General features: G+C 45.4%; 1 protein-coding gene across 2 annotated transcripts in view; it reads left to right on the top strand.

Annotated features, from left to right (window-relative positions):
- Positions 1-25245, top strand: part of LOC107224605 (protein neuralized) — a 60204-nt gene that overhangs the window by 14450 nt on the left and 20509 nt on the right. Inside the window, exon 1 of one of the 2 annotated variants that reach the window (XM_015664723.2) lies at positions 22026-23045. The exons of the other annotated variant lie outside the window; for it this stretch is intronic. Within the exon in view, the coding sequence (XP_015520209.2) occupies positions 22721-23045 (325 nt within the window). The 5' untranslated portion in view covers positions 22026-22720. Of the gene's footprint in view, positions 1-22025; positions 23046-25245 lie in introns of those variants that run through there. 2 annotated transcript variants of the gene reach the window in all.

The following is a 25245-nucleotide window of genomic DNA, read 5'->3' as shown; positions in this document are numbered from 1 at the left end:
AGGTTGTTCCTGCCTCGCACGACTCTCCACCCACCCGACATCCCCGCCAATTGAGCTCGACCCAGACGCTATTGTTTCATCGACAATACTCCACTCGGCAGCCACTCACAACATATCTCATTCACTTAGCCCAATGCTCCACTAGGCTCGGGTCACTCTTTGGGCTCGTTCTTCGCGTGCCCTCTTTCATTTCAACTTCAGTCCGCTCACTAACCGTTTCACAAAAATCAACGAATCCTAGACAAAACTGGCCGATTCCCTTCTTCTCATCTCACAATTCCTCAAATTAGTATCTCGAAATACCGAGTCCCTATTTTTTGCGATACCGTTCGGGCAGACTACGCGACAGGCTATGCAGCTCGGAGGTGACGTGGCGTTGGGGGCTTTCATCAGAGCCTGGTTTCGTTTGGTCACTTCGATGATCGAGGCACCTCAGACGGACGGTCTTTCGTTGAACGGTTAGCAGAGTCTCGTCGACAGATGTCCGGTGACTCGAACATATTCGAAATGAGGATCGGGATCTTTCCTCGGTAAACTTGACGCCCCGTTGCGTCGCGACCCGCTACACACGCGATGATACGGATTGCGCAGGATGTGACAGCAGATTTTAAAAATATCTCGTTATCCCAATCGAAGAGAGAGATGCAGAGAGACATGCGGCTGGAAAGCGTCAAGCACGCGAGCACCGAAGCCTTACCGTTCCAATGTCCCAGTCGAACACAATACACACGGGCTTAGGAATAACTACGGATATCCACACCGCCGTCGATTCGTGGGTCTTGCTCAGTTTGGATTGCCAGACCAAGAGAGCCGTCCAAACAAAAGATTTGATCATATCTGTTAATGTAGAAAACGACCGTTGTCCTATCAAATTTCTCAACCCTCTGCCAGTCTCGACGCTCTCCAAGCAAACCATAAAAAAGTCTCATTTCCTGCAACACGGCCACGCGCCTGCGGCCTATTCTGTTACTATGCAAACCTTACGCCACTTGCGAGGTCCGCCGTTACTGGGGGGGCCGTGATGATCGAGTTGAAGCCAGCTGAATTAACACCCCCACTACCAATCACCCTGCCGAGGTTTCTTCTTTCACCTCGTTTCTTGTCCACTCCAAAATTACTACCTCACGCATTAAAGGGTATCAAAAAGTGGACACTCACGTCCCAGGCCTATCTCCCCCTTGGATCTGTTTCCACTCGTTCCACAACCCTTTTTCGTAGCCGGTTGTCGGTCGAAACGCCGACTCCGGATCGCCCACCGTGTCCGTTAAGTATCATCAAATTGGTCCGATATCGTGGTTTCGTCGTGATTACTAGCCACTGAAATTCATTCGGATCGATTCGACACGACGCCGACGGTCAATCCTTCGAATTTCTACGTACACGACATCGACGAGCGAAATGGTTAGCAATCCCTGAACCTTGTGGTAGATTCGTAGGCTGATATATCCAGGTGACGATTTCTCGAATCCCCCTCGGGACTCTCCTGCAAACAGCCGAGGAAGGAAGGAAGCGGCGCGGTCTCCTTCTCGCAATGAGGGCTCCTATGGGGGGGTTGAAAATGGAAACTCCCTTGGCACGATGTTGACGTACGGGGGTCGAGCGAATCCTTCGGCATGTGATCACCAGGTGATACGCCGTGCAGACAGGGTACCGTAACTGCGTCGTGCACGCGCGCTCGTGCGCACTTTTATACGCTGTCCAGGTGCCCCCGGGTTCCGGTGATTCTGAAAGGTACGAAAACCTCCGCTGAATGCCCTCGCGTACGCGTATTTGCGTGTATTGATTTCCGAATATTTGTTCGCCCCAGCTGCTGTCTGCGAAGCCCAATTTCTCGGCACCCTTTCGAATTCGAGTCAAATCTCACAATACACCGAAAATTCGGAGAAAAATCAGCTCCGAACCACGCAGCCATCGATTTGATGCTTTTTAATTAAACGCCGAACTCTTGGTGGTCATCGGCACCACGAGAAAACAATATTTGACTCACCCGGCGCATCTGGCGAATTATACGGCGTATCAATTTCGAAAATCCATGACTCGGCACGACGTCGAATTTCATTAATGAAAAATTTATACCCGACGAAAATCGTGCGTAATTAGCGTAGGTATAATTAGTCCGTCAACAGACTGTGATCGTAAACGATTTGAAATAAATGAACAAAAAAAAAAAAAAGATACGATATCATCATCGGCAGTGCATTAATATCGCTTCTGGAATATTACCAAACAATTTATCTGCAATCCATCAGTCTCTAGCGCCTGCCGCCTTACACAAATGCTCTCATCCATCTCTCCTCTATAGTTTTTTACTCGTTCATTTTTCAACTCATTTTTTCTTACATCGTATCGTCGCGTGCGCCGGAATTCGCAGATGTTCATCGGCGTCGCCTTGTGTGCGGTGCAGCCATCAGTGCCTTCGGTATCTTGATCCCCGATGCCGCGGATGCGCGGAGAATCGCATATACATACATATGTGTATAACAAAACGCGCGCACGCAGCTTCGGGATGATGCCGCTGCCGCTGAGGGACATCGAGCACCAGGTGATTCAACGCCGATTGTTTCGCGGTCTCGACGACCCTTGCATACCTATAACCGCAGGCTGCGAAATTCCTCCACCTGGGCCGCGCGACAAGGGGACGCGCAATCAATGCATTAATAAGTTTCTACATGTCAGGGGTATGCGGCCCCGAAAATAAGGGCCCGGGGAAAGGGGATCGCATGGCGCCCCACCTGGACTCTCTTTCGAATTCCGACACACATCGTGTAGGGGCGAGGGGGACCCTGCGCCTATCCGCTCTATAAGGCCCAAAATTATGAGCCTCCCCATTTTCTCGACCCCTTATGGATTATTCAAAGTTTCCTGCTCCCCTCCCAGACCCAACCCCGAAAACCCTGAGGAACATTCCGATGCTTTCGGAAACAGGGGATGATTTTGCCACCTGGTACACTATGTTGCATATCCCTTCCGTAGGTGCATCGCCATCCTTGGACACGTGGCTTCAATGCCAGACTCGACACACGCCGGTTGCTGTTACATTTTCCCTGACAACCGTGAGATGCCTTTCGTGGTGTAGAACCATTGTTTGGTTTTATTTTATTTATTTATTTTTTTTTTGTTAATCTCTGTGTTCCGCAAAAGGCTGAAACGTGAAAATTCAACCAAACAAATCGTTGGACCTTTCACGCCAGCTGTTAATTCAATGCCACTGTGCTCTCCGTGGCACAAATTCGTGAATTTCCTGTTTGGACTTTCGTCACTGAGGACGTGGACAAACATGAAAATTCAAATTTTATCCGGGGCTTTTGACTTTTGACAGGGCAAAAGATACCCTTGTTTATCTACCCAGGCTGCCTGCAGGGGTGAGGATGAAAAATTAGCTGATGAGCTCGCGTGCTGTACAAACGTCGGCAGAATTGAACCTGTTTGCGAATCAAGCTCGCAATATCGGTTCGATAATCTCCCCCATCGTGCTTGTAAATTCCAGTCGTAAAGTACCCGATTAGAAAATCAATGGGGAATTGGCGGTGCGTTGAATTTCATTCGGGCATATCCGACGGATGCGATGCTTTGATCAACGGCGCGTGAAGGAATTGCGTTTGCCCGTCTGGCGAACGGATTAGTCGCGTACATCGTACGACCTATGATCCGCTTATGGGGCACTGCTTTGCCTCGCTATATTCGCAGGGGTATTTCCTCCCGACTGTTACACCCACGTCTAGGTATCGATGCTTCTCTCTAGCGTACGGATTCAATTTCGTCCGTAGCTTCAAAGTTTACGGTGTATTTACGAGAAAATCTGTGCCACAATGGACAAGCGTATAGAAGAAACACCTCTTCCTTCTCTCACCTCGGCTAAGAAATCGGTGTTGATCCAGATTTATAAATCAAGTTTGAAGTATTGTACACCAGGAAGAAAAGAGTCAATCAATTTTGCAAATCATTGACCGGGCATTTTTTACCCTAAACCCCAACTTCGACCGCTGCAACAGTACCAATCGTGCTGGTAAATTTCACGTCTCTTAGGTTGGTTCAAATTAATTACGCGTTGCATCGACGTGATCAGCGTTGCGTGAGCTCATACCGACAGGAAAATATAGGGTCCGGCATGTAGGAGGGTGTCTTCCATTTCCCTCCCGTCAATGTTTGTGCGGTTTACGAGGTAGCAGACTAAACAGCACGCGCTGCTCGTTCTCGCTGCATGCAGGACACGAACGACGCACGTGCCGAGCATATGCTGGAAAGTAATGTACGCGCTGCGCCTCTCGCTCAGTCATTAGTTTCCCCTAAAATAAAAATAAACTCTGTCCAATACGTACCTACGATGCGCGTAGGTGAGCGCAGGACGAATACGATGAATTATGCTGAACGGTTTGTGGTTCGGAATTTCAAAAAAGCGGCCTCTGCTTGAAAGCCAATGCTGCGCAAGCTTCAGTCTGCTTTTGGCAGTTCGATTATCTCGCCAAATGTATACAAGCGTCACGTTGCGGGTACTGGAGGTGAAGCTTCAAGAGCTTTGAAGTGCTTTGCAGAACTCTGCCCGTGATTAGGGACTGGCTTCGATTGAAATTCGTAGCAAACTTCCGAACGTTCCTACGGTCATTCGGTCAATGGATCTGGATGTAAATTAGACGACCGGCTTTTTTCTTTTACTTCTTCTTTTTCTTCTTACCGCGTTTGCAAGAAAAATGTGAAGATATTGACCGTGCAAGGTGCGTCATTGGATCAGTTTACACTGTGACGATGCTACGAGTTCCGAAGAAATGCAAATGAACGGCACGTGTAACACACCGCAGGCCTGAGAACGGACGATCGAGCAAATGGCGTCTGGACATCGGGACGCCACGATGATCTGGGATGATTCACGGAGTCTCTGAGCCAATCTACCGACTCCTGAGTCACGAATTTCGAGCCGAGGTCGATGACGCGCCATAGAATGCTGGAATAGGCGGGACAAGGTGCGGAAGAACGGCTCCGACGAGAGGGAGAAAACTGATGAGGCTGAATCTAGCAGCCAGAGCCAGCAACCCAACGTGTTAAACTTTTTTGAAATAGAATAATGCAGTTCAGTCTTATCCTCACAATTCTATTAAAGTATGTATCGAGGATTCAAGGTATTTCACAAAATTTTGATTTTCGGACTTCACTACTTTATTATTCGAATGAACGCTGGAACGTTTGACTGCTAATTCTGGCTGCCAGCTTCAGCCTCGTAGAGAACTGATCGAGAAACGGTAAATCGTACCGACGACACTCGGCAGTTAATCGTACTTACAAATTCAAGATGGCATCGTATCGACGCGCAATTTTTTTCTCACCGCGTCGACTGTCCGAGAAAATATGGCGGAGTGTTCAATGCTGGTGCAGTTGTTCGGCCAAGGTATTTCAACGATGGTGTAAATCATCGGGCATAAGTCGAGAGACTCGCGTGCACGTGGAGGACAACTTTGCGAGCCGCGTTATAAATTGAGAAAGTTTTTATCTCCAGCTTCTCATCTGCCGGCGATGGCGAGCTTTCGGTCTGCGCTTCAGGGGCCAGCTGTGCTCAGAACAGCAACGCGCTTCAGCTGGATTCTACGGCACCGTTTAAAAACTCGAATTCGTTCGTAGCGATCACTGATCGAGATGGGCGCGTGTCTTCCAGAAGGAGAATGTCCCGCAGTATTCACCCGACTTATCAATTATTGCGAGGCGTATGTAATTACTTGACCGCTGTAACCATAATCGATATGACAGTCTGTATATACATGCTCTTGGTGTGTTACATTTTTTTTTTTTTTTTCATAACTCCTTTTTGAAATACGCACATTTATATCGCTTCCTTATCGTCTCATCCAATCACCGTTGATATTAATCCGATAAAGGCAGTATTCATTTTTTTTTATGCGTAAGGTGGACTCTGCATCTATGGAAATTGTGATGTCCTAATTTGGCAAACTCTTAATCTTAAATTCTAATGTAAGCCGCGGTGTGAATATTATATCACCCTTTTATAATCTGCCGAGTCAGTATTATGTCTCCTGTTTCAAGGCTCGGCAAATGCCACACGCGGCGGAATTATAACATCTATTAAAAAATCATTCCGCACTCCTTAGCAAATCCCCGACAATACTTGTTGAAAATGTTGAAGAGATTTTGCCTGTTTATTTAACACGTTGATGATTTTCACGCGACGTAACGAACGGTCTTGACGGTAAAACGATAATCGAGTTTGCGAATCACCTGCCGGAATCGAGAAGCGGAGAAATCGGTTACAGTGATAATTTCCGGATTTGGAACGACACGCGAGTTGTACGCGACACGCCAGCGTGTACAGCGTATACGTGACTCCCAAGTATTCATCGCGCGATAAAATAATTCAAAGCGCGTCGATCGGTTCCTCCGAAATTCTCTCCTACACCTTTTCAACTAACATATCCGTACGAGAAGAACGAAACGGTTCGAATCGCGAGGATCGAGCGAGGTATAAGAAGCGGAAGTCGAGGGTCAAAAATGAAAACGAGGGAGCGTAAGGTTCCGGTGCAATTAGTCGCTCTTCAATATTTCCGAAAGCTTTTGGAATTTTATCAATGAAATCAGGGGCGCGTGCCGGTTTAAGGCCGCGACGACATGCGACAGTGAGAAATGGCGCAAGGTGCAGCGGCTCGTTCTTGCGTATATAAGGTTGGCTGTATGTACCCGCTTCGGTTACACGCCACATACGCGTGCCGGAGGTTACAAGGCGAGGAAAGGGGGGAAAATTCGGAATCCCCATTGGCTGAGGGCACGCGCCCGCACCTGTCGCACGTCTGCGACTCCTTTGTCGCGCCGCACGCTGCGCCGTAAGGAGAGACGAGAAACTAACAGTCGAACAGCCTCCCGTCCTTACGATCCCTCCAAGTCTGTACACTTGATCCTTGCGTTTTCTCGCACGCCTCGCGACGACTCGGCCTCTCGATCGATTCCAACCTGCGGGATTGCGGAGGGTCTGTGCACTGAGAAAAATTTCATTTGTTACAGTAACTAGAAAAATTCAGTGAAACAGGTACGGTTGAAAGAACTGTTCGAATGTTGTTGGGATTACGAAAAACGAGGCACGCGTAACCATTTTACGCTATTGTCGATCCTTTTTTGGTAATTGAAACGCAAAATCAGTTTCTGAGGCTTGCTCTACTTTTTTAGTTAAACAAGGCTTTAACGTCAATTTTTATAATAATTACCTAGAACTATATCTTTTGATTGTGGTAAAAAATGATAATAGTTGAGGACTGAACGGTAACCGGAACTAAAAATTTCTCTCAGTGTGTGTCTGGGGAATTAATTATCATGTTGAAGTTGGTAACTTTAACCTAACGAAACAATATGGAGTAAAATGTTGCATAGTTTTAGAACGACTTGCAAGGAGTTGGCTTTGCAAAATATGAACATGTTTTTTTCGTTATGATTTGACCGCTTGAATTTCACGCAATTCTGAGGTTGCGGAGTAACGATTTTCCCAAATACGCATCGTTGAAGTAACTTTATCAACTTCAACCTCATAATTAATTCCGTGACAATACGACCAGATTTTTTTTTTGCTCTATACCGTGTTTAATTTCGTTGAAAGGCTTTTGTACCGGTGATATAATAGAGTTATGAATATTCATATCTTTTCTAACTTTCATTATACGATAGGGATACAAAAAATTCTAAAAAAATTCAGTCATTTTTTTAACACACAATTATTTCAAGTCATTTGTCATTATTTAATTGCCATTATTTTCGTAGTGAAATAATTTTTTTCCCGTATTTACTTCTCTCTAAGACGTGTAAAATTGCCGATTTAACTAGAATAAAATATGTTTCAACATTTTACGAATTTGAAAAAACAAACTTGATTCTATAACAAACATGTTTAAATTATGTAGTAGGTAAAATTAAATGATTCTTTTTATTAACGTTTGCTGTGTTTTTCAAAAATTTCACTGACAATCAATTCTGTTTTTCACACGATTCAAATATGTTTATCATACATTCAACATGATCACGAAATCTTCTCAAAAGCATCAAAACGTTCAAACATTTATCCATGTATATCCGAAACTTTTAAAGTGCTGAGAAAAGTAAAAACATGATTTCATCATGGATCAGATTTTAAAACGATCAATAGATTAGATGAAATCTTTGAGAGTATGTTAATGGACGCATGTTGTTTATCGTTATTTCAAATTTTTCCTAGCATCATTGTCGTCGAGTACTTAGCCACAGTTCTTAGTGAGAGGCCTGCTAATCGAATTAGGAAGCGTGAAGTACCTAGCTCATCGTTTCTCATCTGCACAGGCATCGAAGAGGCGAGGCTTTTATATTTTTTTCCTGTTATTAAGAATTTTTTGTTCGCTCGCTTTGCTATGGCCTCGTTAACACGCCAACGGCCTCAAACCGCGTTAAGTAGGAAAGTACAGAGAATACGTTATCTTTTTGGTTAACGTTTAATAATCGGCTTGCGGTAGACGGTCATCAAGAAACGTGAAAACAACACAGGATGTAGATAAAGCGCATATTTTTACCTTGGCTGGTAAACCGTGTTACGATGATTAGAAATGAAAAGAAAATAAAAAAAAATGAATTTCCAGGGTTCAAATTTTTTCGGAAAATCGGCACGCCGTGCGCTGCAACTAAAAGTCAAACACATTTGAGAGAGACTCAAACGCTGGTGGATTCGGTGAAAAGAATCAGCGCAAAACGTCGTAAATATTCCTGAACTCAAATAGTGCTACGATACAAAATTGCGTAGGTACCGCGGGTCCGCTGCAGACCTCAACTGATTGACAAAGAAACGCAAAGAATCGAGAACGCAGTTGCGAAGAGAAGGTTGGGTTGCGATGCTTTCAAAGACTCTGTTGGCCTTTAATTCTTCCGGATTGTCGGCAGCCTGGTTTTCCCGAGGAATCCCGTTATCTTATCTTTTCCACTCGCTTTCCGTTTCCGCCTAGAAGTAACGAAAGATGTACGCGGCCGCGAAAGAAACTCCAGTGATTTAATTTGTCCGATGGACTGGGAACGGTTCGCGTGGCTTTCGGAATGGCGCGTGAATTTCCCCCCAGAAAACGGTTTCGCTGATCAACGAGAGAGAGAGAGTGATAGAGAGAGAGATACGGAAAATCAGGGCCGGGTGAAAATACAAGCGAAAAATCATTGTTTGCGATATCGATGATTTCCGGAAAACCGACAATCGCGAATCCCGCAGGGAGCTTCGAGCTTAAAGGACCGCTGCGCTCGACCAAAAGACTTTTAAACGCCTTTTTAAACGTCCCAGTATTCCTTGCATCTTCTCTGCGGGACGAATCGCCTTTCAGCCGTTCGATTTCGGGCTATTGAAAACCATTTAGGAAGCTATTAGACCCTACGCGACGTCCTTCTTCTCCTGGAGACACACTTTGTTTGTTGCACAATTTCTCGACACGACCGCAACACCGAAGGCTGCCTTCTCCTTGGCCTCTGTAGCTGCTTTTGCGATTTCAATAGAATTCTTGAGAATGCGAGACTCCCGGACACTTTTACACTGTTACAAAACTCGAGATCATCGTTTCTCCGGGCGTGATCTTGCTTCTGGGAATCCCCAACCTTTGAATTGTCACTGCGGGCATTTTCCAATTCTTTCTCATCCCGAGGTCTCGGAGAAATTTTTTACCGCGCTAAAATTGTCGCACCGTGACCTGAAAACCCCGCACGATTGATTCTCAAATAGCCGAATCAGTATTTAGAAATTTTCGATACTCCGAAAATAATTTTCTTCCGTTTGACTCCCAAACTTGGATCAAAATTTCTGACTCCTAAAGCGTATAAAAAACGACATGCTAAACATTCGATAAAATTTGTTTCCATAAGCTATTCCGGCGAAAAATTGAATCCAAAAATATGCGCCATATTTATCCCCCATCCCCCAATTTTTTAAACATAAACTGGCAAGATTCTTCGATCACGAACGAACTTTTTGGCTCCAGTTCCATAATACTTAATCTGGTGGAGTGAATTCAGAGAAGAGGGAAGCGTTATGTATGATCCAAAAAATTATTCCCCACCACGTATTCGGTTCATCGGGTTGATACCTTCTCTTTTTCCGCCTGGGGGAGTCTCTTCCTCATGAATAAAAAGTGGGGGTGAAGAGAGCGACGTTACTTGCTGACTCCCAAAATATAAATAACCCTTGTTTAACTCGTGCGAATCCCCCCGCGCCAATGTCGACCATATCTTGGTAAGCACGGTGCTTTCAAAGATTGCCTTCCGGGTGGAAGAGATCTCATCTCATCTCTCTACTCGGTCGACGGGTGAGAAATAACCCGGCTTCAAAATGTCTCGTATAATCCACTCTCGGAAATACACGTTCACGGTAAAATCAATTTGACATGTATCACAACACTCGGGAAACCAAAGTGATTAATTATCCTGCTCGAGGAATCAGTTCGGAAAATGTTCTTGTAAAATATCGTATTTTGTATATGCTTATTTCCGCTATGATTTTTCATAAATCGAAACTAGATCTCACATTTCGCCTGTGCTTTGTAAGTCTAAAAAATTGCTTAATAATCAATAAGTACAGACTTGTTTCTTCCAGCTTGAAAGTTTCCCCATTACAACAAAGTGAGGTAGGTAAAATTCGAGAGTGCAGGATCAGCTGTGAGGCAGATGTTACAGGTGGAGATAAATCTAAGATGCTGGGCTGCTATTGGCTCTGGTTTGAAGGTAGCGGCTGGTTGATTCGAGGATTCAAAATTTCACCGTTGGCATTTGAATTTCAAGTACAAGGCGCGTGCACGCAACGAACAGAAATCCGCCCGCTTAACTTTCGTCCGATCATTGATATCAGCGTCCTTCGCGAATCGTCACCGTTTTACGGATGGCCTCGATCCTAAGCGGTTCTCTTAATAAGCAATTCGTTATCCGGCGAACCTGCAAACACTCGGTCTTACTCCACGTGGGCGTAGGTGGCGTGGGACAATATAACCACTTTTCATAAAACATAAGATAAGAAAGACGCCGGTGACACCTACTCAACACCGACCGACGAGACAATCGGGCAATCTCATTGGTCGAATTTTTTCACTCGGCATGTTATAATTATCGGGACTGATTGAAAGACTCGCTATATTTTTTCAGGTCAATGATTTTAGTTTCTCAACACTTCGGATTGTACCTTCTATGCGGCGTCGAGTGGGCGATCGGTTCCGTTCAAATTAGGTAAGCCCCGATGCTGCGTCGAGCGCGAACTTGTACAGATTTCACAAATCGCGTTGTCCGATTCACGGACGATTCGGGGGGTGGAGGTGGATGAAATTCGAAAACGTTTCGCCCGAGCCAGCTCGAGGTAACGTCTTGAATGAACCCTGCTCCCAAGAGGAAATGCACCTGTCTCGATGCGGCGCAGCCAACCAACTCGCAAGGATCGTGGCACAGCTACTCCTAGAAGTCGGAGACCTCTCGTGCAGGGCAACATATCGCCGGGCACCTGTCTTCGTCCTTCCCGAGACGTATCGACGGTGGTTCGAAACGTCTCGAACCTTTTCATGGAACACTGTACTACACCTTCGACAAATAGATGAAACGTGAACGAGACAGCTGCACTTTCCAATTAATATCGTACTCGGCGGAGTTTTAACCGCGGCAATATCTCGGCGTGGTTTACATTTAAATCCGTACCAATTAGTGGAATGAAAATTTCGCTGATTAAGAGGGACGAGGAGGGGGGCGGCGGTGAATTAGAAACAAGATATTGTTTCCTACTGACGAATACTTTCCGTGAAATTCATACCTGCGGAAAATTTTTCAAGTTTTGAAAGCTGAAATTTTGCGGTGGCCTTGAAATTCAGGAAGATAAAATCGCACCCTACCGTCATCTTTCCAACTCCTTGGTTCGAAATCAATTAAATAAACCGAAAGGCCACCATCGCGAGATGTTCTCTGTCTGTGATCAGTCGGCACACCTGCCAACGGGAAAGTGAGAATTCTCGCGGCCTTTTCTGAGTGTGAACGGGACAGTAAAAATGAGACCGTCGTGACTTTATTACCGTTCAATTTTTATATTAATAACGCAGTCGGAAGGAATTAATCGAGCAATAAAGTGAGGAAGCAGAATTGAAGAGCGCAGGAAGCGTCACATCGACACATCTTTGCAAATGACGGTTGCGATTTTACGACTTCGGTAAGCGATGTTCCTCCTCCTTAATTACCATCGGCGTGAATTATCTTCCACCGATGTCACCGTTAATAATTATCCATTCGTCGACGAAGGCTCGTCTTCGGGCAACGAATGCCTTTCCGCATCCGACTTCCGGATCGTGTATCCGAATATCGGTAACTTACCAAATACCAAAACCGCAACCACCTGATCACGCAGATGTCTTTCCGAAACCGTTTCTAGCCGTAACCGACATTCTCTAATCAAATGCCGGAATGACTTTCATCCTCACTATTTTCCTCGATCACCATTATCGAATTCCTCTTCTGCATTGGTGAGAAAAAATTGTAGTCACTCCGGTGCGGCTCAATTCGCCGCCCTGGATATAACCGGGACGGCTGCTTTAATGTGCAACGGTTATTTGGATAACGAGATAATGGTCTTTGTGCCTGAAGCCGAAAGCAGATTGCTTTATTAGCCGAGCGTAAGTCGCCTAGTCTGACATTTTTAACCCCTGCTCCGCGGTTACGGAGCCTTTAAGATTTTCCGCCAAGCAAATATCGTGCGACGGTCGGAAAAGCTTAATTGCACCACGTGCCTTCTCACTTCGTTCATTCCTTCGCTCCTTCGGCTTCCGTACAAGTCTCGAGATACCGACTCGCGCTGCTTCGCTGGATCGGCAGCTGCATACGGGCTTCACGATCATACACGAATAGTTTCACTCGTTTTAAAACCGCTGCTTCACAGACCGCTAGTTGCCAGGCTTGCAGGGCTTTTACGCCTCACTCTATTTTTCCTCCTCCTCCTCCCCCTCCTTCCCCCCGTATCTTCCAAGGTTCCTTCTTTTCCCGCAACGACTCTTCCGCGTCATGCACCTGTCAAACAACGCAGGCAGTAAAAACTTTTTGATCAACCTTCTTTACTCTTCGGTTACCGAAGTAAAATCATTAAAATGGAGAAACATAAATTACATACTTATCGTGTCAAAAACAAACAATTGCTTCACCTGTTATACTTAATTAACGTAACCACACCTGCACAGCGGTCGCCCAATTGATTACTAATAAAAAAAATAAAATAAAATAAAATGTCAAATCACACCCTAGGAATGCTGTAACTGTTTTGTTGTAGACAAAGGCGAGAAGGGCAAAGGCCTCGAAAGTCGAGGGCCAGGATTTCTGGGTTGAAAATTTCGTGACGGGCGAACAAATACTATATTATATGATATTATCGTGGCGTAGAGCGCGTTCGGCACGTTGCTCTGCACGTGTAGAAAAAGAACGCGGTGTCGGACCGCCCCGAGTCTCGGTATAACAATCAACGCTGAATGAATAAATGATTCTGAATGAATCACCAACACCGAGACAAAGTCAGTAGGAACCCACGTACGTGAGTTTAACGTGTCTGCAACCGCGCGCTCAGCAGCTCTCGACCCGTGTATTCCAGATGTAAATTTCTACGGCATACAAAAATAGCGTGCATCTGCTTAGATATTCACGAGATTCCGGAAACTTTGGCCCCCGCTGCGCGTGTGCGTAGATAACAAACCCACGGCGAAAAAATCGAGAAAGTCCGAAGGAGCCGCCTGCAGAGTTTCCATACTCGAAACGCGTGATTGCGGATCTGGTAAAATTCTTCATCGGCCTCTACAAGTTTCGACATTTTCATTCATAGCCGATCAGAAAATAAAATTCGTTCCTTCTCTTCTCCCCCGCGTTACGCGCCTTTCGTTACCTCTCTCTTCACGCCGTTCGTCCGCAGTTGGCCAGGCGTAGATAGAGATCATTTATCTTCAAGTACCTACTCGTGCACGCGTAGACAAGGATCGACGTAATGAAATAATGATGGCGTGTCGGAGGGGCGAAACAAGGTCGTTTTCATTACACGGATAGTCCGTACCGCGGCTTCCAACATTATAATCTTTTATCCAGCTGATCCGAAGTGCGGAGTAAAGCTCGATCGTATTTGAAGTATACGAAAGTGGGAACGTTGATTATTTACTATACAGAATCGCAGACGGTTTTCAGCGGTCGGTAGTAAAGTTTTGAGAAAATATACGGCCAATGTTCTTCGACGATGAAAATTTCTAAGCGCAGATTATCCTTGTATGTAATCCGACTTTGATCAGCGGGGTATTTTCAATCAGAAAATATACAAACTCGCGTATTCTGCACACCACTCGTATGCGGTTCGAGGTGAACGAATGTCAGAAGTTGCAAAAAAAAAAAACAAGCTCTTCGCAAAAACAGTCAAGTGACGCGGACAATTGCGATAAATTTGCGATGATATTTGGGATGATATTTGTTCCCCAACATGGCTATGGGAAAGATCTCAATAAACCATCAAACAAGCACGATTTATTCTGAAATGATTTAGGTTTGCTCGGCCGTCGCATGATATTGTTGGCTGTTCGTTATATTATGGGAGTCAAAGAGCTATTCCGGAGTTGCCGAGCGTGTCTCCGTTTCCTCAGGAAAGCAACACCTTAAACCCGGCACAATTTCCATGCCACGTCCTCTCTTTTACACGGGCGCAGCACCCGCACCGGCGGATACGCAACGCACACACGTGCAAAATTCTCGCACACATGTGCGGAAACGCGTGTTAACGTGTCGGGCCGGAGGACACGGGTCGATCGGCACGCATAATCGGCGAAGAAGGAGAAGAAGAAAAAAAATACGGCTTTCCGTGATTGTTTTCGGAAAAAATTCTCTACATCTTCAACGTCTCCCACCTCCAGCTATTCCCATAAAAACCTATATCACGATTTTTGCGGTCGACGAAACTTTCCCAAGATATAATTACCCTCTGCGGAATTTCTGTGTTACGATTAACCCTTTGAGTAACACATTGTTGTGCCGAGTCAACTTTTGTAACAAGATAGTATTGTATGGTTTTCGGGGTCGCTAATTGGATTCGCCATGCTGAACTTTTTAAATCTGATTTCAGATTCGTAATCAGCGACCCCAAAAACTTATATTTATGTAATACATGTATACATGTAGATGTGTAACTTTCTCGGAATTGAATTATTTCTTCAGTTGTCACGATTTTTTCCCATCAATTTATTTCTATCGCTAATAATCTACATCATATCGCAATAATTACTCCCGAGTATTAAAATCCTACGAGCATATAACTCTCAGAAGTAGAAAAAAAACGCAAAGAAATATGTTGAAAAGTTCTCCAAATATACAAAAAATGGATATCAAATATGTGATAAGAATACCTTTACCATTACGACTCAAAGGTTGATCCGTCAGAATTCTCTCGTGCTCCGCATCATCGTCCTGAACAAGGATTCGCTCGCTGAGAATAATATACACACATATGTACAGCTGTATACCTATGTGAAAAGCCCGAGAGAAGCATGTGTACAGCGAATGAAAAAAAGCATGTAGTTTCGGTCATTGCCTCGACGTCAGATGCGAGCGGAGGTCTCGTGTTCTTCTCTCCTGCAGGATCAGGACTGCGAAGGATGCCTTCGGCCAGAGCTTCTCATCCTCGAATCGAGCCCTCGGTATTTTCCTGAGACGATACGATATCCGAAACGAGGCCTCGCATCGGACATCGGCGAAATGAAAAACCGCCCCCCGAGTAAAGTTTCGAGAAATCGGAACGATCGTCAGCCACGATATTTCTTCCCCCGAGTTGCGGATGCGTTTCTCAAGACGGTTGGCAACCCCCGGCGATGGAACAGCGCCGATCCCCTTTGTCCGTAACCCGAGCCGACGATACACCTTCGAAAGGTCTCGTCGGCGCGCATATATTTCTCGTCTGTGTAAGGGATGACGACTCGTATGTGGAGGAGGAGCGGAATATGCGTCGGGCACGCGCCGGTCTCCCCGGCTTCCGGTCGCCACCCTCTAACTTCCGCCACCCCGCGTCATTCCGCGCTAACGCATGCGAGGCCTGCGGTTGTGTGCGTCTTGTATCTCTGTGCTAAATGCATCTGCAGTCGAATGGCAGGGCAGAGACGGGCCCTCCTCCTATTTTGCCGGAGGGACCGAAGGGACAGACAGATGTACGTACCTATAAGATGTGAAATTTTATAGCGTACGCAGGGCAGGCGTCTCGATTATAAACATATTCCCGTTCTCGTCTTGTACGCATTTCTTCTTCTTTTTTTTTTTTTGTTCTTTTGCAAGCGCCGAAACGTCACCGCGATTTTTATTCTTACTTTCCTATTCGTAGGACTTGGACTTCTTGTTTTATCGATTGATCAAGTTGAACCTTTCATCTGCGTTCTATTCTCCCCTGCTGTAGGCAAATATTTCAAGTACGTGTCTCGTCTGCACATCAAAGTATCGAGTTTCCGAATTCGATGAGTCTTGAAAATTCTTTTTGCCGATTGGTGATTTTTTTTTTCCCTCTGAACTGGAGTTACGTACGATGTTCTATAGATATTAAAGTTTCTCAAACATTCTGATTGAGTTTCCTAGAACAGATAAAAATTTGAAAAATATCCCGTATAAAAACTTTTACTAGAAAATTTGATTAACCTCTGCAGTGGCTCGCAAAAATATGATTGCTCTTCTAACTTTGCCTCGACTTTGCTTTTTTAGTATCCGATTGATTGAAATTTTATGGTTTAACGAATCTATATCAATTCGAACATGTCGCAGAATCTCGGCTGAAAGGTGAAAATTATTTTTAATTACGTTAAAACGGGATTCGTGTATTCAATTGAATTTTGAATAAATCCAAGCACAAGACTGAGGCTTCTGCCTCAGCCGATCGAAGCCTGTTACCGGATCACGACATGAAAAGCGCGATACACGAAGAGTTCCAGATCGGTATTACACGTGTTCAACAACCTGAATCGTCGTTTCCCGTGGTCGTCACAAAGCTTCAATTTTCCAAGGCTTTGGTATTGGTGATGAAAGGATGGGCGGACAGACGGAAAGACGGGCTTAATGAACAACCGTACGTGGGAGTAGAGCGAGTGAACGAGTTAACTTCATACATACGAACCTACCGACGAACCGAGTTACGGAGCTCGCACAAGGAAACGGAGACACGCCTGGTCTGCAGTTCACCCCCATGAGCTACGGAGCTACCGAGTTTACCGGACGTAAAAAAGTGTTCCGGCTGCAGACTCGATATGTTCCGTAGATAACCGTCGCTCAGCCAATCAGATTCCTCCGAAATACTCACGTCTGAAATCGAGTTGATTCTTGACCTTTCGCATCAACTTCGCTCAAGTTTCCTCATTACACCTTGAAATGGTCGCGTAATATTTGTCCTCGTCAAAAATACCTGTTGCAAATATTTCTGCGAACCTGTCTTCTTCTTTTTGTTTTTTTTTTTTTTTTTTTTATAACGGATTCCCGGTAGACGGGTCTACAATAATATTTAGAATATTAAGTCGCGGGTTTTTAATCGGGTTTCTTTTTACCTGTAAAAAACGGCTCCCAATCCCAACTAAATCTCCTAATAAATCTGTTTTACGGTACAGAATTATCGGGGATAGCACGTGTTAGCCAAAAGGTGCGGCGGTATTCTGTCGTTGATCTTTTTCCGCCACACTAATCTCGCGGACGAACATCGGAATAAATCGGTACGGCTCTCGGTTGGGTAAGATTCGTAAGGATTTGATCTGCAGGTAGAGAGGATGGCGATCCTCTTCATTAGCAGAGTGGCCAACACTCCGGGAAACCCGGGAATAGCCGGGGAATTGTGATAGACTTTTGTTGTATAAATTGTTTTCAAACCGCAACGATGCTTCCTAAATTCAGCAAAGCTAACCTTTTGAAATGGACTTGTTCAATTCTAATTATTTGTATGAAACGAAGCAATGCTATGTGGTTTCGAATTCAAAATCATACATCGAAGGTGCACAATTTCCGGAACTTTGGTCATAAAAATCATACAACATTACCTAAGTTTTGTGGCAAAAAGATCAGGGAATCCTGAGTTTTTCGTTACGGGAAAAGTCGGGTAATCTTATTTTAGCAAAAGCGTCGTGACCCTGATTAGACGTACAATTTCTGGCGAAGGAGCTGCTCCTTCGCAATTTAAAAACTCGATGAACACAGACGAGGAAACTGCAGACAATCTGCTCGTTAGCATAACCGGTATTAATCAAATCCGTAGCGCGACGAAAATAGTCGATTACCACATTCTGTTCGCGGTAAGCGGACAACCGCCATTCGACATGCAAGTTTACCTTTACGCATGCATATTGTCTGCGGTAGCTGTACGCGAATTCACCCGGCACTCTACCCTTGTACCTCACGGTATTACAACAAGGGTGCGCTCAATGGGAGTAAACGCGAATTTCTGTGAGGTGCACAGGGGTAGGAAAAGCGCGGAATGTGCAGCGCTTCGATTACTATGCACCCTTCTCACTTGTTGATTCGAGGACTATTACAATGCGGGACCTGATCATCGAGCAGGTCCGCGAAAAATAAACCCAACGTTGGATTGAATTCCAACGAGATGAAGTAAAAAAAAAATAAAAAAAAAAAAGAAACGTTGAAGATTAATCCAGAAGTGTCGTTGAAACTAGATGGAACGAATATCGCGTATTGCAAGACTACGAAAAAGAGTAATTTAACGATTCCAATTATAGGAAGTAGTAGCCGAGAAGAAAAGAAACTGCTTGTCTGCGATCGCTCAGAGAGACTTGGGTCAGTTTTGCAACGCGTGAGAAAATAATACGCGCTGATCGAATTCTCTTTCCAATTTCACGTTCCCTCGGCGTTTGGATCTGGTCCGTTTCACGCCGTACAACAACTCGCGGCGTGACAACTTGACGAGAAGTTTTTTTCTAAACGAGATCACGTTCTTCACACCTCGATTGATTGCAGAGTCGCAAATCGTGGACCGCGATCACGACACGATCGCGTCTCGTAGCCGACTATCGTCAACATTCCGCGACGGTGTGGAAAATTCTCTTTACCACTCGTCCAGCGGTTCACTGCCTGATTTTTATTCCAATTTCGAGGATCCTTTCCTCGCCCATCCGTTACCGGCGCTGCTAATTTAGCCATGAAAATCGGCCAGCCTTTCGTCCCTGAGAACTGCAATGCGGTTTCTGCGCGGATAGACGGACGCTCTATGCGGCTGTTTGCCTACCTGCACGCCATGCGCACATGTGCGAACCAGTACCTGATCCGGGGATATACGGGCGAAAACCAATATCGCCGGGGAATGGATATCGGCTTTCGGTGCTCTTGTCCGTGCCAGCTTAAAATATTCCAGGGATTATGCAAATCGGGATTTCCTATGGGACGATGGGACGTATACCTACGCCGTAACCCACCGCGCGTTTGATATTCGGCGTTAATTTATCACCCGTTCGCCACGCGTTGGCATTTTTCATTTGCGTACGATTTTTGTCGGTGTAGCGTGTGATTAAGTTGTACAAATGTTGGACTCACCTGCTGTAATAATAACTATTCCAGCAGAGCCGGCTTTATTCATCTTATGCAGTAGTCATCCTTTCACTAAACTTTCAAACTTTTTCTATATTTATGCTTCACGCTTCACTCTCTATAGTTTCATCTACTTCCCACTGTTTTAGATCGGTTTTTTTCTTCTTCATTTATTCCTTCTTTTGTGCCACCAATGATTCATCGCACTCCAAGCCGCTTGGGATTTCCGATAACGTGAGCTGATTTTCACGAAACAAACTCGCCGTTCTGTATACGGAACGTTTTTTATCGTTGATTTTAATGTCGTTCATAGATTGGTCAGCGTGCGTTTCATTAATTCATTATTTCAATAATCCAGGAAATTATATCATCCATCGAATCATTTTATTTTTCATCTTTCAAAATACAAGTTGGTAAAAAACTATTGAAATGAGAAATCTGCGAGGAAAAAACAACCCGCCCTGGATTTATATAAGTTGGGATAAATTAATCGTACCGTTCTTTAAGACTTCTATTAATTCTACTGTAACAAGAACGCTTCAGATCCACCATTTTTTACTCTTATTCTGAGGATAATTATAAACCAGTTAGCGGAAGCGAGGCGGGCTGTACGAAGTGGAGATACGACTGGGCCGAGTCTCTCTCCGTGTGAAAGACGAAATTGTGATAATTATTATCCGACGTTGCACGCTGTTGTTGGTTTTTTAGGGGCGGGTGTCTACGCAGCACGAGTCGATTCTCGGCCTGAATTAAGATGCGGGAATTAGATTTGACGGTGTTTAATAAATCGTTTTACTACCCGCTGATACGGACGATACTTTGGACGGATGAAAAAAGTATGCATAACCCGCATGCGAGATGAATTCTAGTCATTAAAGCCGATACGATACGCGTCGTATTTGGAAGTTTCACGTGCTCTCGTCTTATCGCTTCATCGACAATATCAAAAGCGCCCCCATAAAACACATAGGGGTACCTCACCTCGCTTTCAATTTTGTGTAACTTTCTTCAATTCGTTCACTTGAACGGCTCCGAACTACCTGATGGAGGAGGACACTGTCGTCCTTTTCAGGACAGAGATCTTGTCCCAGGGACACCCTTATATTCCTCAAAATTATACACACCTTAATTCTTCACAAAATCAAGTCTGTGAATCGAGTAGTATCTAGTCTGCTTTTCCTGCAGAGCCAGACGCCCGAGCGGATGAAATCGTCACGATCGAATCAGTCCGGTGCTGGAATCGCCGTAGCGTTACGCGATAGCTACAGTATCTCTTTCGCACGTTTGCGACAAGGCCGAGAGACCGGATCAAGTTTCCATGAGACTCGCAGGACCAGCCTCGTCCCATGACAAACCCAAACTCTGGACGCAGAAGTCGAAATAGAGCAGAGTGCGCCTTGCCAAATTAATCGAACGATTCTTGCCAAGGAATAGATTTTTCCGTTTGAAAGCTTACTCGTGATTCAAAAGTTCTTTCTTTCAAACGGGAATCAATTTTTTCATCTTCTCAGATTACGTTTTTGTACCAGTGCTATCACGTTATCTACTCGAATCCCCAATTAAATTCAAAATGCAATAAAACGACCGGTTTATTCGACCGAGAATGAATGGTGGATCGGAAAGTTTGAGTCGAAAAGGTGATACCGTAGATAGGCACTACAAATAATTCCTGTTCCGATTATCCTCGGCGCAGAATTACACTGCGGGCAGAAATAGCTTATCCTGAGCAGTGCGGAGTTGAATTCACCCGTTGACGATTGCCAGAATCAGAGATTCTTAAAACCGGTTAAAGAATTGCAATTCATGCAGATTTCGTAGCGCTGATTCTCGGAGTCGTCGCTTCCTCCTGACAACACCGAAGTTGGTACATTAACGACAACCGCAATCAATGAGCCTAAAAATCTCGATCCGTGTACACTTCGCAGTTATCGTACCTCGGGACGTTAACCCCCGACAAACCCGTAAAGGGACGCGAAGACGCTCGACTCGAGGTTCTTCGCAAAGACGTGAATGGTATCGATCTTCGTCGAGACGAAGCACGACGCGTGGCACGCGACCTGCGGCGGTCCAAAGGCTTTCTTCTTATCGTCATCCCGGGGCGCTGCGGGGCCGGAGCTTGCGTCTCGATACCTACCCATACTCGGGACAGCTTATTCGGGCGAGTGTGGGTAGGAAGAAGAAGAAGACAGGCAGGCAGGCAGGCGGGCAACCGAACCAGGGAGTCTGGGTGGCACCTAGCCGCTACGCCACCTCCGAGGGGCAGCCGGGTGCGCCCAGGTAAGGGCAGCTGTTCACCAGGTGCGGTTCACCCCTGAACACCCCTGCGACAGGGTGGGGGAAGAGCCGTTTTCCGATTGGTCGGCGGCTCGCGCGCGCCTCGGCGATACCCCGGGAGCAGCGTCGAGGATCCTTCAGTTCGCTGCGAGCGCTCGAACAGAAAGCGAGTGTTCCGAGCTCCTCGTGCACGGTATCTCGCTGGGTGCGCGCCGCGGCCTCGTCCGCATAGTTTTTTTTTTTTTTTTCTTCTTCTCAACTCCTTCCTCGTCTTCGCCGTTGAGAACGTCGCGTAGGAAATTAATTCGGTAGTACTTGTTACAGCTGAGTTTGCATGAAACGCGCGTTTCCGTCGTTGAACTAGTTAAATTCTCGTAACGTTTTCGGTAAAGGAGACTCTGTCTCGATTTCGGGGGGAAAAAAAAATAAATTACCGCGATAGGACGGAAGAGAAGAAGAAGGAATTACCCGAGAGAAAAGAAACAACTCGTCTCTTTAATCTAGTCAAGATAATACCAACTACGTTACATACGCGTAATAAAACGGATATATATAACTATATACACATATATACTTGGAATTATATATTCGTCGGTCGAACTCGGTAATACCTGTAAACACGTACACAGTGGTAAAATATAAGGAAAAAGTGTCGAAAAATCTTACCGCGTGTTACGAGAGCGGTCACGCGAACGATACAAGAACGAAACTGGTGCCAACGAGATATATCGTAACTATAAAGTGCCGGGAGAGTTTATTCGTATGTATCCTCTTGTTTGGTGAAGCTACATACACACATATGTATACATGGTCTAACCAATATATGTATGTATACATGTATTGAATCGTATATTGATATATATATATATACATATATCGCACGCTGTTTCGACGTCGTCTCTTCGAGTTCTTCAAGTTAAAGACGGCTCCATTAATGGGGGTGTCCGGTGATTGCGCGGTGCGCTCCGCGAGCAGTAGGAGTCATCCCTGTCACTGCTGCAGTCACGCGGCCAGCGCGAACGCCAGTGCTTCGTCCCAACACCACCACAATCATCACCAACACCACCACCACGGACACAACAACAACAATAATAACAACAACAATAACAATAACAACAACAACAACAACAACAACAACCACAACAGCAAAACAACCGACAACCATCATCATCAGAACGGTGCCGATACCGTTGGCGTGTTGGCGCCCTTACGCAGCAAGATGAAAGTCCTCAAGAAGCTTAAACGAAAGATGGGTCTAGGTGAGCCGTGATATCATGATATATTTGAATTTAATCTACTCGAACGTCAGACGTATTGTCTATTATTAAGGTGTATAGTGATATAAGCGTTGCTCTGCAAATGATTCGGTTGTAGACGAAGAATCGTGAAAGGTTCGCCGGTTGGTCAGAGTTCAATTGATTACGAGGCTCATTTGGGAAGGATATTACTTTCGGAACTGTTACGCGTGCTCGGGTATTATGCCCTGAATGAAAGAATAGCAGAATAACATTTTTTTACACCGACAACCGAGTCATTTTGAACAAGTGGTATCGTTCATTTAGTCGAGTTTGCCGACGACCATTGTTAGACGGTAGTCAATTATCTGAAGTGGACATCGTTAGTCCGAACGCTCCCTAAATGTGATTGAATTTCTTTCGCGTTTCTTAAAAATTTCGTTTTCCGCCGATTATAAGTTGGCCAGGACTTTACGGTGGTCTGGAAATAATTATCATCGTGATATCCGATAGTTTGACAGAGAGGCTGTGGATTGATATCAGAATTGGCATGTATTGTCAACTCCCTGCATATCGTACGTAAGAATCATCGAGGTATTATAGCGTTTATAAGCCGATGAAAAAGGCCGAGGCTTGTTGTCCGGGTGGAATAAATTCTACCGGCAGTTGCTCGTTAACGCGATGCATAAGGTACTGAAACAGCAACTGCACTCTGCACCTGCCGTATTCGCATAATAAGAATATTGCAACGTCGCGCAAAGATCTCGGTGCATTCTTCGGCACGTGTGGACCTCAAGTTGCATTCTACGTACGACGATTATACCTTACTTGATTGATCGTTTTTGACGTTGAAAATTTTCACCAACGAGTAAAAGTATCTGGGCATCGCAATGGGATTTTTTCTGGGATTCATCACAATACCGCCTTATACGTTCGCTCGAAAAAACGAGAAGCGCGAAGTGCCGATAAGAGGAGAAAGATAAGGAGGAATTGGATTGTTCCATTTTTGCGGGACTCTCTTTGATACAACGGGCAACCGATGCGAAATAGGTCGCACTGATCAACCAACACACTATGCGACTTGTACCAGCTTAGCGCACGTATGTGAGATGGTTTGAGCCAGATGCAGAGAATGAGAATGAAAATGAAACCGCGTCGGTTGGAGCGGAGTCGAGATGCCTTTTTCCGGCGAGATATGGCCGTTGAATAGAAATAGGTCGATTCGGTCCCGCGGATTGTTCGTTGCGAAGGTTGTATAATACATCCACCCGCGAACAAAGCCCACCGTCAACGTTGCTCAGGGCTGACGTTTAAAGTCTGTCTTAACTTCAAATTCGCCGTTTTCGAGCGCGACAATTAGGATCTGGTGAAACACTGAAACGTCGAGTTGCACGAGTCCGGAGTGCGAAAAGATGAAAATTGGATTAATTGAGCCGCCCCTTCGTGATCTAACATGCCGCCTAGATCGTGATCTGGCTCGTCTCAGCCGTAGTTTTTTGCTGCCTTTTCTTGCTCCCCGGTTGGCTCGGAACTAGGCAGCTACACGGAGTTCGTTTTTGCTTTACTGTGCGTTTCGAGCCGAGGAACAAAGTTCTCAAACTCAATTACGTGCACCGGCTTAGACGGAGTTACTGGATCGGTGCTATTCTTCCAGAGAAGACGTATCGAATCCGCGCTCGGGACGCGTTTGCAGATATTCGTTGAGCTGCTCGAATTAATGGGTTTTCTGCGTACCTTCAGCGAAGCACATGTGTGCTTTAATGACTCCGAATCAGTGAGGATAATCATGTACCACGGTGGGTCGATATTGCTGCGAGGATAGGCTGCTCGGAGATGCTCCAGTGATATTCAACGGACGGTTTTCAGGACTTTACGAGTTCCATTGAGAGGAAATTGTCGCGATTCCAAAACGCCTCCCGGCGAAAGCTTAACGTCGGTTCCGAGCAAGGATATCGGGGCGAATAAGTTATCTCTAATAACAGCGTTTCGGATTTGTATGCTCCTGTTTTCCGGGGCCATACATCTCGCCCGGAGGCGAAGAGTCACGAGGCAAGACCCACGCTGAGTAAACAGGCCTCAGCATCGTGGGGGAGCTAGCTGCGTTGCTTGTGGGATAGCCGGAAAACTGATTCACGTTAACCAGAAAGCAGGCCGTTGACTCCACCGGAGCAGAAAGATGATCGTATCGCGAGAAATCAGCGCAGACGATGAATTTGATGGATCT

This window comes from Neodiprion lecontei, chromosome 6, assembly GCF_021901455.1.
Source record: "Neodiprion lecontei isolate iyNeoLeco1 chromosome 6, iyNeoLeco1.1, whole genome shotgun sequence".
Lineage (NCBI taxonomy): Eukaryota > Metazoa > Arthropoda > Insecta > Hymenoptera > Diprionidae > Neodiprion > Neodiprion lecontei.
The sequence above is the reverse complement of the archived record's forward strand: the minus strand, read 5'-3'. Positions and strand labels throughout refer to the sequence as shown.